At 41.2% G+C, this 12,953-nt stretch overlaps 1 protein-coding gene across 1 annotated transcript in view; it reads right to left on the bottom strand.

The window, feature by feature from the left end:
• The window catches only part of LOC142361432 (serine/threonine-protein kinase TNNI3K-like), an 89,555-nt gene that overhangs the window by 34,880 nt on the left and 41,722 nt on the right, over positions 1 to 12,953 (bottom strand). The window contains 2 exon segments of the mRNA XM_075421416.1: positions 12,250 to 12,354; positions 12,675 to 12,869. Of these exon segments, the coding sequence (XP_075277531.1) occupies positions 12,250 to 12,354; positions 12,675 to 12,869 (300 nt within the window).

Here is a 12,953-nt window from a genome sequence, read left to right on the forward strand (position 1 = left end):
GAGGGGGATGCAATGCACCACTTGTAGGCATGTCACATTATCTCTGAATTTTCTTTCACTGTGAGTGTCTGTGATACGGATCAAGTATACCCTTTGGTAACACTTGTTTTAGCTTAAATGCACATGTTCATTCTGGAGAGATAATTCAGATTACATTTACTTTGCCAAAAGCACAGAGAAAAACAGCAGTTACAAAGCATGGGAAATGCTGGAGTAGATAATACTTTCTTCTTGCCAACTCTGTTATCTTACATAGCACTACAAATTAAGATAGTTTTGTTGCTTGTGCTTGTCAATATGTTGTGGAACTAAACCATTTGGGACTAATAGGCTTTATCACGTATACATCCTTTTAAAATCTTGTTTTGTTTTTTATGTGCCCAATCCTTAATGGACCAAAAAGGGCGTAAGAAAGGCAAAACAAAAAGAGAGACCCTTTTTCCCCCCTCTCAGAGTCTTTTAATCCCCAGTGAGTGGCAGTGAGAATTAAATAAGATCAGTCTCTTTGACATTCCTGGTTACATCTCTCAAAGACAGACACGTTCCCTGGTCATTTAGAAGACTCTACTGGTTTTATGAGCACTGTGACACTGCAAATACGGCTTAGTGAATCTTCAAAACCTTAATCTTGAAAATCTATCTTTCTTCCAATACCAGTCCCCATTTTATGGCTTTTGACTGGACTGTGGAACTTGAAATTAAAGCTGTTGGCAGCAGTCCTTCCTCCTCTGTGGTACTGCTTTACTGAGGGACAGAGAAGCAAAGGATTGAAGCTCTGTCAATCAAAATGACTCAAATTGAACATAGTCAAAAATGTCTTCTCTTCTGTGTTTTGTAACGGACCTAGTCTAATCCACTGGTAGGTTTTGCTGTATGAAATGAAATATTCTGCCAGAGATAAGGTTTGAAGCCAGCTTTGTAGGCTATTACTGGATATCATACAGGCATTTCATTTTCAACTCAGTCCAACTTTGGGGAAGGTTTCGGACTAGACGATCTTGGAGGTCCCTCCCAACTTGACTATTCTATGATTTTATTAACCATAGCTTTCCAGGGGTCTCCCTTTAATTGCTCAGCATGCAAGCAGCTCTTTATGCAATAAACTACATAAGGGTTTGCTAAGGGAATTAATTCATTTCCCAAGCATTGAGTAAACACCTATATACATATTTACAAAAATATGGGCTTTGGCTTCTGTGCATCCATAAATGCCTTTCAAAAGCACTTATTTCCTGCTCCTCTTCTTCATATTGTACTGAGTATACAAAACGATGTGTCATTTTACTACAATGCCGACACATTTGACAGCATGCAGTTATCAGAACTGAAGTGTTCCCTCTCCATATACAAATACATTTTAGCTACTCATGCTTGGAACTGTCTATAGAAGGACTTTTGTTTTCATGCCAGTCTAGCAAATATGAGCACTTTTGCAGAAAGTAGCTAATCAACAACAAAGAACCAGCGTTCCTCTCTTGGTTCTGCAGGCTGGAAATGCCAGGCCAGTGATTTCAGAGGTCTTTCTCAGAACCGAGAGGATGCATTCAGTGTAACAGAATGTTGGAGCAGTCTGTGCACTGCTGCTTGACATATTCCATAACCATCATTTTCTCACACATCACAAAGAGAGACAGCTGCATTCTTAGGACTGCAGTATTTTCACATTGCTGTCTACCTGAACTACGTGAGTTTCACTTGGGAGAACTCCTGGTGTGACTCCTATTCACAAAGTTTGGCAGAGCTGTTTATAATTTGGAAAGCTGAACACAAACATGTAACAGTTATTTAATATAACAAAATAGAGGTCACTAGGGACTTAGGAACATAAGCCATGCTCACAGCACTGTGTAACTTCAAATTAGAATTAGGGTTTACAGTGGTTAAACTTCAGGTCAGCACCTACACTGTAGTCCCTAGGAGAAAAAATGCAAAGCTTGTCGAAAGAGAGAGAACTGAGCCGTTTTGGAAGGCATCTACTGTACATTCAGAGAATAAAAGTCCATGATCATCCAAAAGAGGGTGAAGAGGCCAGTCGATAGATGTTGGTAGATCTCGGGCACCTGCAGCTTTTAAAGTGAAGGTGAGTTATGAAAAGATTGATAGATTATCTGTTCCTTAAAGTCTTGAATACACAGAGGTGTTCCAGCTGAAATGCATGCACCAGTCAGCCAAAGTTACGGCCCACATTATACCTATCTGACTCTGAAATGGTTGGTTCTAACAGCAGAGAACTGGGCTTGTTGACTCACATAAGGTCTCACAGTCCTAAGCTGAGTGATGACTAGAATGATTCTTTTCAGTTTTATTATCTGCGGAGTGGGGTGAACAAGAGACTAAGCACAGTGTTTGAAAAACATGCCCCGCAGGAGTAAAATGACGTGCTTTCATTCCTGACTGTGTAGAAACAGACTATTTTGAATCTAAGCTTGTTTTCCAGTCTTCAGAATTATTTCAGGTTCAGGTCTTGTTCAACATGACACTCAATTGAAGGTTTTTTAGAAAAGCGGCTGAACCATACAATGTGAGGGTTCAGGAACCCACAGCTTGAGGTCAGTAAATTGCAAAAAATAGGAGTAATAGTTTTAAAGTAAGGATAGCTCCCAGTTAGACTAAAAGGTGATCTGATTCACTTCACCGTATTTACAGTTTCCGAGATCCTTTATTCTTAACCTTGTAGTGGATCATTGCTACATCAGAGCGAAATTATAAATGTTGCATCCCGCAACAGGCATTGATTCCAGGGGATATTACTCTATACAAATTTCTGATGTGAGCCATGCTACATATCGATTTCATCAGTGTCCAAATTACTTTTCTTGTAATATTGACTTTTTTCTGCAAAAGCATATACATGTGAGAAGAACGCTCTTCACATTAAAGAGTCTGGCTTTCAAAGCAGTTAAAAACATTTCTGTGCTGCCCTTCCAAACCCTGAGCAGTGTCTCTGAATCACGTTACCAGATCGCGTGCAGCAGAGAAAGCAGACTAAATAAGTCATGACCTATACCTGTCCTTTGACTCACGTACAGGAGTCCCACCAAGCTGCCTGCAAATTGAGGTTTTTGACACCTCTCCTAACTGTGGTGCTTGTTCAGCTGTAGAAATACAGATTTAATATTTTAACACAACGCAACCTGACTTAAAACCCTTGCTGTGATTCCCTGCTCTCTCTTCTGTTTATAGAAATACAAGCCCCAGGAGATCTGTGCGATCTCTCAAAACGCCCTCGGAGGGAAGCCCCTGGCAGGCACCTCGGTCTGCTCCGCAGCCGTGCTCTCGGGCACATGCAGGCAGATGTTGTTTTTGCTGTGGGAGACGGGCTGGTGCCAGGGCTGTGCGTGTGTCGGTACCACGCTGTGTTCCACACGCTCTGCCCTGCCAGCAAACAGCCTGGCTCAGACGCAGTGCCACGGGCATTCCTCATTTCAGCAGCCTCGACGCAGAGACAGAGAAAGTCACGTCTGCCTGCACCTGCAGGGAGGCATGTCCAAAGCAGCTCCTCACTTTCCTGCCATCCATAACAGGGTCTTATTTTCCTCTGGCCCAGACACTGTCTCTCGAGCTTCCCTCTCTTGCTTTCCCTCCTGCCTGCTCCCCAGTCTGATCCTGGGGACCACATGCTAGCTGGTAACACAGAAGCTGCTTCTCCTTCATGTGGCTGTACGGAATGGGATTGCTCCTCTTTATCCATTTCTACTTTTCTGACAGCTTCACGAATTTTTATTCCAGGTAAACACCTGGCTGTGACCAAACCAGGAAGGCAACATTTCAACAGGTGGTTACACACCCCTTTTCACGCAGGAAGACACAGCAAAAGGACGGCGGTTGACCAGAGCAGCCTGTGGTTGGCATAAAGACGCAGGTACTTCATGGTTAGTTTTTTTTGTGTTTGTTGTGGGTTTGTTTTGTTTTCTTTTTTTAAAAGAAAATGCTCCAAAGAAAACCTCGCAACATGAAAGATGCCCAGCCGGGACTGCCATCCGCACTGTCCTGAATCTGGGCCATGCTCTCGAATCTCGATGTGACACAAGGCAGCAGCCTCCCGCGGGGCTCCCAGCCAGATGCAGCTCATGAGAAGGGTGATTCCTAGGGAAAAGTGATGGCACCGTGAACAGCAGAGAGCAGGAGAAGCCTGATGCTGCCAAGTCAGTGCCACTGAGCAGAGACCTGAAGTCAAATGCACCTACAGGGGATGCTTTCCTCAGCTATGCCCTCCCACACTCTGAAACCCAGCATCCCCACAGTCCCTTCATTGGGCGAGGAGACAGGGGATAATCTCACACTCTGGGGAGATGATGCTGGTGTGTTCTGATCAGGCTGCTTGGCTGGAGGTTTCCCAGGACTGGCAGGGTGCTAGGGACGAAGATGAGTCTTGTGAATGACCTGAAGGCAGTCTGAGAACCGATTTCTTCAGATGACAGAGGCTGAAGCACAATGGCTTTGCTGGGACATGTGCCTGTCTGAATTTGTGATTTTAGAACAACCATTGCCAAGGTGGAGGCAGGCAGCACTCTGTGTCACCACTAAAAGGGGCGAATGTACGCTCGGTGAAGAGGGAGTGTGGTTACAGTTCAGGAGGTACAGGAGAGCTAACATTTATTGTGGGCTCTCAAAAGGGCTCAGTAAAATCCATTTATTGTGACAGAAGAGTAACAATGAATTAAAATTCATTATTATGCTACAAGGATGTCTGGAGATGTAAGCTTTTCTTTCAAACTTTGAAAATCTTTATGGATCTCTGTTTCCTGGGAGAGACTTTGTAGTAAGCACATAAAATGGAAGATGGAAGACAAACTTGTGAAGAACAGATACCAGGAATTAACAAAACTGAAGCTTTGGTTGCTTTTCTTTGTTTGTTTCTCTGTTTGATCAAGATGAAGCACAGCCAGCAGCCAAGTGAAAAAGAAACTCAATGTGTGTGTTCTAAACAAAATGTTGCATTTACCCCAATTTGAAAAGATCGGCTTAAGTCTGTCAAGATTTTGTGAAGCCACTAACACTGAGGTAGTGATGCAGCGCCATGCAGCACAAATTAGGATTATTTAGAAGGTATATGTGATACTCTAATTAGCAGGGAAGGATCTACATGCCTAGAAGGAGTTAAAAAATCTCTAAATGCAAGGGGTTAGGAGAGTGAGGGCCACGCAACAGAGCCGCTGCTGCGAGCATGATTTTGCACACAGGCTGCCCTGAGCAGGGTCAGCGTTGCACAGGGATGCAGTCCCTCGTACCCTGCACAGTACGGCTGCACTAGCCTCTTGTCCTAACAAATCCACAACTTAGGAATCAGCTGAGCTTTTCCAAGCAGCTCAGAAACAGGCTGAAGTGTGGTAAGTATCACTTTTGCTAGGAGGGGAAGAAACCCCTGAGTTTTAACACACTAATACATTTGTTTTTCAAACCACTGCGATACGATCACAGAATGCAAATACATATTGCTGCGGGGACATCTGCCACAGATGCCAGCAACCAGAAACGCTGAAAAGAGCTGGAATAACATCTTCCCACTTCCACGCTTAAGTAGGTCTAGCTGGATATCTCGCTGAAACAGTGAGACACGGTTCAATTACTGTCACATTTGCTAGAGAAAAGAGGAGGTTCTGTACCTGGTACAGAAACCCGATGAGAGAGGAAACCATTAAAAATAACTGGAGAAGTGAGCTATTGCCACATTTACAATCTTTTACAGATCTATAAATGTTGGACAGACTCAGGCTTAGGGACAAGGACAAAATACTTGCTAATTAAATGTTTTCTAATGAAAGACATGCACTATATCCAAGATGCAGTACAAGAATATAGATCATGACGATGCAGGCAAAACATCTTTTGCCTTTTGCAAAATGTCATTTAACAGGAAAAGTGTATATAGAATCTACTGAAAATTGATTTACTGATTCAAAGAAGCTATTGCAATGGATTTAATTTTCAGCAAAGAACACACAAGAGGAAGTAGAAAAACACCAGTTACATACAACAAATAAAGAGCAAGGCCTTTAGAAATTGGCACCACAAACGCAGATTGTCAAACTGGGAATGTAGGGAAAGATTCACAAAATGCTTTAGCTGGGTCAAAAGCTTCTAGCAGCGCTGAAGATCAAGGTTTTCATTCACCAGTCACTGTGCCTTCACAGGACACAGCTTCTGAAGGGCTGAGCAAAGTACAACATAAAAGCGTATGAATGTGGACACAATAATGCTTACAACATATTTATCAAAATGTTGACTGATCCAAGTAAATTCCGGAGAGTGAAAAGTATATGAAAAAAGGGAAATGAAAAAGTTGGCAATGGCTTACATGATGAAGTGAAAAGGAAATCAATATTGATGGTCTCAACAAAAAAGCATAACTTGCCCATATTAGAGCTGTGGATACGAGCAAGAGCAGTCAAGTGAGGAACACAAATTTCAGCAGATAATAGTTTTTAAGACAGAAAAAAATTAAGCTCTCCCAACCAGGACTCCCACCAATCACTGTCTTCAAGATTTGTAGCTTCATTTAAACCCAAACCTTGAGATGATAAATTTAATCATAAAAGTGTAGTGGGTTCATACAATGTAGCCATGACTCTTTTAGTTTAATCTGATTTTAGCTCCCATATATACTTTCCATCAAAATATTTAAGTGATTTGAGTATGACATGTGGAATTGTTTTGAGACCCCCACCACAAGTCAAATGAAAATATTAATCAAACACAAGGCTAAACTAGAGAGACTCTTGAAGGCTGTACCCTGGGTTGAATGTAGGCATGCGAGTCATACAAAACTACAGACTTGTCTGTGGTCTTGGTTCAGATTTGACCTCTTTCAGTATGGACAGAAATTATCACCATTTCTCAATGTGAATAGAATGTATTGAGCCCTAGCTTCAACTTCAGTGTACTCAAGGATTGTATAGACCTTGAATAAACCCAACTTGACGATACACATAGTGAAGACCTGGGCTGATGGGTTTTTTCTGAGAAGACAAAAAATTCGTAAACAGACCCTTTCTACACATGACATGCGTAAGTCTTTCTGACAAAAGAATGCCAAAATGCCTGTCTTGGTGCTGAGCATATGGACATGTCTGAAAGCAGGAGGCAGTCTCCAGAAAGGTTTTGTCAGTCTGGTACCATGAGTGAACACTACAGTTACTAATTTTTCTTTTCTAAAGAAGAAAAAAATAAGCCACAGATATAAGGCTTGGCAGGTACAGCTCAAAAATGCTATTATTGCCTCAATGGCACTTGGAAATTTGAAAACCACAGATGAGAAAGGAAATCTTAAGCCTCTGTTCTGAGAAATGCAGCAAGATAAATCTGATCTGATTCGATCTGACAGGAGGTTAATAATGAGTTCAGCAGAATCAGAAATTAATTGTCTTCTGTTAAGGCCACACACAGTTTGAAATGGTGAGACCAAGCGTCATTCTCTTCATGAAACCATGGAAGGAAAAAAACGAGAAAAGAATCAGAAGTGTGTAATCATCCTGGCTTTTACAAAAGCAAGTAGTTCTGCGGGCCCGCCAGATGCAAGGACTTCTCCCTCTCAGGGCAGGCGAGAGGCAAAGTGCATTCAGTGCCTGTGCCTTTCCCAGGGAACGGGGCCATCAAAAGATCCTGCTACCTTAACACACTGTGCATTTAATGAAAGGCAACTGCTATTTTAAGATTTCATAAGGCACTTTATAACAAAGAGGAGTTGCAGACACCATCCCCATTACCACCAGGCTTCCACCCTCTCTTTCAGCTTTCTCACTAAGCCAGCTCTCAGAAACTTTTACAGATAGTTAGAGCCGTCAAATGAATGTTAGTCGCTCAAAGGCTTGGTCCAACCATGTTCAGCTGTTATGGCTTAAATTAAATTGATACTAAAATGGTCTCCTTTTTATTAAAGTGCTATAATCATTGCGGCTACAATCCCTCACCACAGTGTAAGTAGTAATAGGCTGATACATGTCACCATTGCTGATAGCTGTCAGAACCTCTTTTTCCAGAACTGGAAAGCAAAATAAACCTCCCAATTATTCTCAAAATGGAAGGATAACCCCTTTTCCAGGGTAGAGACATGTAAGATTAATTTTCTTCTCTGTTCTGTCAAGCCATATTGCAGATTTATTTAATGCATTATGTGCAATGCATTCGACTTCAGAGCTCACAAAGAGGGTTACAAGCTATGTGAAAATTTAAGGTAGAAAATGTAAGGCTCCTGTGAAGCCACTGGCAAAACTTAACACAAAAGGGTCAGAATTTCACTCTTGGTCTTTCTCTTTAGTCGTCGTAAAGATTTTCATGTAGTAATTGTGCCTGTGGGATGACTGGGACTCATGTTGAAAACATGACTTCTGCTCTCGCACTAAAAAGTTTTGGAAGTTAAGCTACTCTCAGCACCACACATCAACCACACGGATCTCCTTACAGCAAATTATCTTCTGACCCTTACAAATATTATCTAGTAAAAGTTCTGCGAAGCGATGATACGCTTTTTGGCTCTCTAGTGAGATACTGTTTTGAGTTTTCTTTTGTGGAAAGCATTATTTAAAATCCTTCAGTGCAGAACTGTTTTTCTAGCAGCCCATAGTGACAAGGCATAAAGCTGAGCCATGCATAAGGTTTGGATCTTTGCTGCCCTGAAGCAGTTACACAGACTGCAGCATTCAGACACAGGGCTCTTGGCTGGCACCACAACTGAGGCAAGAGCTGCAGCATCCCCTCTGAGCTCCATGCTTTGGTGGCCCGAAAGGCAGCAGTGAAGCAATGCAGGCATGTCAAGGAGACTCCGGGAGACAGCAGAGGATGCTGAGGTCAGAGCCAGTGGCATGAGGAGAAGGGAACCCTGACTGTAAGGAGAAGGACAAGAGGTGGTGGACGTGGATGGTATGCAAGGGAGAAACGAGGCAAGTACAATCATGGAAAAAGAAAAATAGGGTGGCAAGAAGACATTCTTCCAGCCTTTTTTTTAGGTTGAGATCCAGATTGCTTTCTGCACAGCAAATCCACATTATACTTCAAAAACTGGACGCTCATGAATAAGGTCTGGCCTAAACAGCTTTTTTCCTGTAACATTTCCAAAAGCCTCTAGAACTGGTGGAGGCATATTGCTGTTATCAACAGCTATTAATTTTTTTTGAGAAAGATTAATGTAGAAAAGCTCTGTCCAGTGCCAAGGTTTTCCTCACAATTTAATGTACTGAAAGCTTGTTACATCAACAGTTTCTCTTTGCTCTAAATCCAGACCTTGTCATTCAAGGCGGGTTAAGATCCATTTGCTGAAAGAGTAAAGGTACCTAGTTGGAAACTGTTAGCATCCTGACTTGTGGCAAAATTGAAGAACTGCATGTCCATCCCAAGACTCAGGACTTGCAAGGGATGCCTTGTAAAAGCAAAAGAGATGACAGTCAAGGAGAGAAAGCTGTTTGTTCAAAGCAGTGCACAGCTATGCTGCGTGAGAGGAAAGTCCAACCATCCCCAGTTTGAATAATATGCCTTCTGCATCAAAGGGCTAGCAGAACCAAAAATCACATTTTGTCTCTAGCAAAAGGAGGCATTTTCATCTAAAATCTCACAATTCAATACAGTTTGGTATTTCACCACCCTTTAATGAAATATGCATAATATATTGTAATATATTATAATTATAATATAATAATATATCATAATATAATAATAGAAAAAACAATTTTAAATGTCAAAATGAAGCATTTCAAAGGCCTCTGAAATGTGGGCCCAGGCTTTCTCAGGCTAAAAGAATTTTGATAAATGACATGTTTTTTGAAAGCATTTAGTCAATCCAAAGTGCATTTAAAATACACTTCGACATACAAATTTTATGTAGCTCTGCTATAGTAAAATAGCAGAATACGGCTTACCTTAATATACTTAGATTAAGCCCCCATATAGTCAATATACACGGATATATCTAACACACCAGCAATACCCTTCTGAACAGCATACATTTATCACAATCATACAGAAATACCATATCTGCCCATTTAAATAAAGTAATTGGGTGTGTAATTGACAATGGTTAACAGTAGCCATTTTTATACGCTTGTAGCAGTTTTAGTATGAGCAGATGGATGCACTCCTACATTGGAGCAGACGAGTAAAGCAAAGTGTGCTAAAATTTTTGCAGTCAGAGTATAAAGCAGAAATTGTGCCAGTATTGCAAACCTAGGGCACATAAATCCCAGAAGACTGGCTTGAAGTCATATGGTTTGGAGACTGCATTTTTCAGACTAAAATAAAGAAATGTGCACTTTCTTTTGCATCAGTGATCTGATTTTCTTCTTCAATCTGCAGGGATATTTTTTCTTTTGTAACCACAAATAGAGTTATTCTTTCATTTAAAAAATGTGGCTTCAAGAGCAGGCACTCATTTCTGAAAATACCCTGTTGAGCCCAGAGTTCTTGGGAACTGAAAGAGAATTCAAGACACTGCCATTATATGCATGCCTGGGTCTCCGGTTTGTCACTATAGGCCACTGCCAGCGACAGGACACTGAGGTCAGCGGGATTCAGCTTGCACCCCTGTGACTGATCTTATATACACACACCCTCCATGTTCTGCCTCAAATCGCAAGAAGCCTTCCACTTATAAAGGACAAATACTACATTTGAAGTCGCTCCCTTCATGGTCGTCCTTTGTAGAGCTCTCGGTGTTAGGCAGAGCCTTTCACGTGTGCAAGACATGCTGTTCTCTTGGAGGTGCCAACAACAACATCCAGAAAACTGCCACTGCCTCATTTTTTTTCAGAATTTCATACCAGAACCCTGAACTGGGCATAGTCTCATGATTAGTTTATTTCTTTACTCAGAGGGAAAAATCCAGCTCCTTTTTCCAAAAGAGTGTTTTTCACAAGGAATCTTTCACTGCAGCTATCAGTGTCACTAAGAAATGAAAACTTACCGCAAGATGTGGGAAAATGTTGTTTATTGTATCACCACAACTCTATAGGGCTGGTCACTTGAGACATAAACAAAATGAACGTTTCTGTGATTTTTTTTAAAAAAACAAGTAGTTAAGCTAGTGGAAAACGAAGAGGTGTATGTCTGACACTGAAGAAAACACATTTTGTAACTTGATTCATCCTAGTTTAAAGAATTATTTTTGTAGCAGCTTTCTCACAGTGCTTGTATCTATGAAGAAGCCGTTTCCAAGCAAACTACTGTGGCTAAACAGTGCAACAGCTATGCAGCGCTAACTTTCTGTGCCTGGTTGCTCTTCTTTAAATATGCCTACAGGTAACTTTGGTTAGTCCCCTTCCAAAGTAGAAGTTAGTGCAGAATGGCTAGTCTGAGTGATTTCTGATGGACATAATACTAGAAAATTTTGCTCAGTAGAGATGTTTCCTGCCTCTAATAAACACTGAACATTGGTGGGCCAAATGTGAGCAAATAGTGGATTTTAGCAGTTGCGTCCTTCAATGACAATTACAGTTCAGCAAATGTGACTCATAGTGGTTTGTATAAAAACTCTGAGTTTTCTTCAATCCAGTTTCATTCATTTCCGGAAGGAATTCTGGATAACCGGATCATGTAGACTCTCTCCTACCTCTTTGCCAGTGGCACTGTCAGCTGGCTCCCGGGCTGGGATTTAGCTACTGTACCCCTGTAAGTGTCAGCATTAGGCACTTAGTCTAAACCAGATGGCTGCTCCCCTCCCCGTGACAAGCACAGGCTCATCCAAGGTGCTCCCCTTTTCAAGACAGGCACCTAAAACAAACGGGAGGGATTGCCTTCTGGAAGTATTTTTGTACTTCTGCATTGACCTTAGGGGGACTAGTGACTAGTTTATATCAGGCACTTCATTCTGAGAGGGGCAAAAGGAGGTAAAATGAATTAATGAATGTTTTGGATTCAAAAAATTACACTGGGGAAATGCGCTACATAGCACAAATTGTAAAAAGGCTGTCCCACAGGACTAATGCATGCAAACAGGGCATAACTATTTTGTGAATGTCAGATAATATATCTGTCAGTGAAATGATTATAAGCATGAAGTTGACTGCCATCTGTCAAGTCATTCAACTAAAATATATTAAAGCCTCCAGTGAATGTGAACGCATCGTGCCCCAATTCCTCAGCCCAGCTGACGCAAACAGACCTTCCTCCAAGCTAATGGACCTTCCTCCAGTGCTAATGATACCCCACACAGCTAGGAGAGTCTGCAAGTACAGGTGAGACTGCAGATCATCACTGTCTCACGTGGCATATGGCTTGTATATGGCTTCGCATTTCCTGAACTTTTAGGATAAAGAAACTCACCTGTTCAAATCACGATGTATGATTGGTTGTGTGAGATTGTGGAGGTACTCCATGCCTTTGGCAACATCTACAGCAATGATTAATTTAGATTGCAGATCAAGAGTTCTATATTTTGAAAAAAAATACTCAAAGTTAATGAACGGGCAAAAATTATCTGTAAATTATTCTTATCTAGAAATCATAGAACCTTTAAAATTGTTCTAAATACAAAATAATGATATATAATCTATGTAATGTAAATGTGTATTATGTAAAATGACAACTAAATAACAATTACTTATTAATTTCCCTTGCATACCAAATAATCTGAAACAAAGCTAAATTTTTTCTACTTTTATACTGAAATGAACATTATTTAGATCAGCATAATCTACTACTCTTCCAGATTCTGTATCACAAGCCCAAGCAGAGAACAAGCAGAATACCTCTTCTGTTCATGAAGCAGGGAGAAGAGCGATCCTCCAGAAATATACTGAGTGACTATAGCAAACTGACTTGGGTCATCTAAGCAAGCTCCCACAAACTGGATGACACACGGATGATTCAGTCAGCAGAGAATGGAAACTTCACGGCAGAACATGTCCACGTCAGATTTGGAGCAGTAGGTATTGGCTCAATAGCTTAGGATTTACATGAGAGAAAACAGTAAGGCAAAAATAGAATAAAATATGGTTTTTTTTTTTAATACTTAAAACTAGGTCATT

The sequence above is a fragment of the Opisthocomus hoazin genome, chromosome 5, assembly GCF_030867145.1.
Source record: "Opisthocomus hoazin isolate bOpiHoa1 chromosome 5, bOpiHoa1.hap1, whole genome shotgun sequence".
In the NCBI taxonomy this organism is placed as follows: Eukaryota; Metazoa; Chordata; class Aves; order Opisthocomiformes; family Opisthocomidae; genus Opisthocomus; species Opisthocomus hoazin.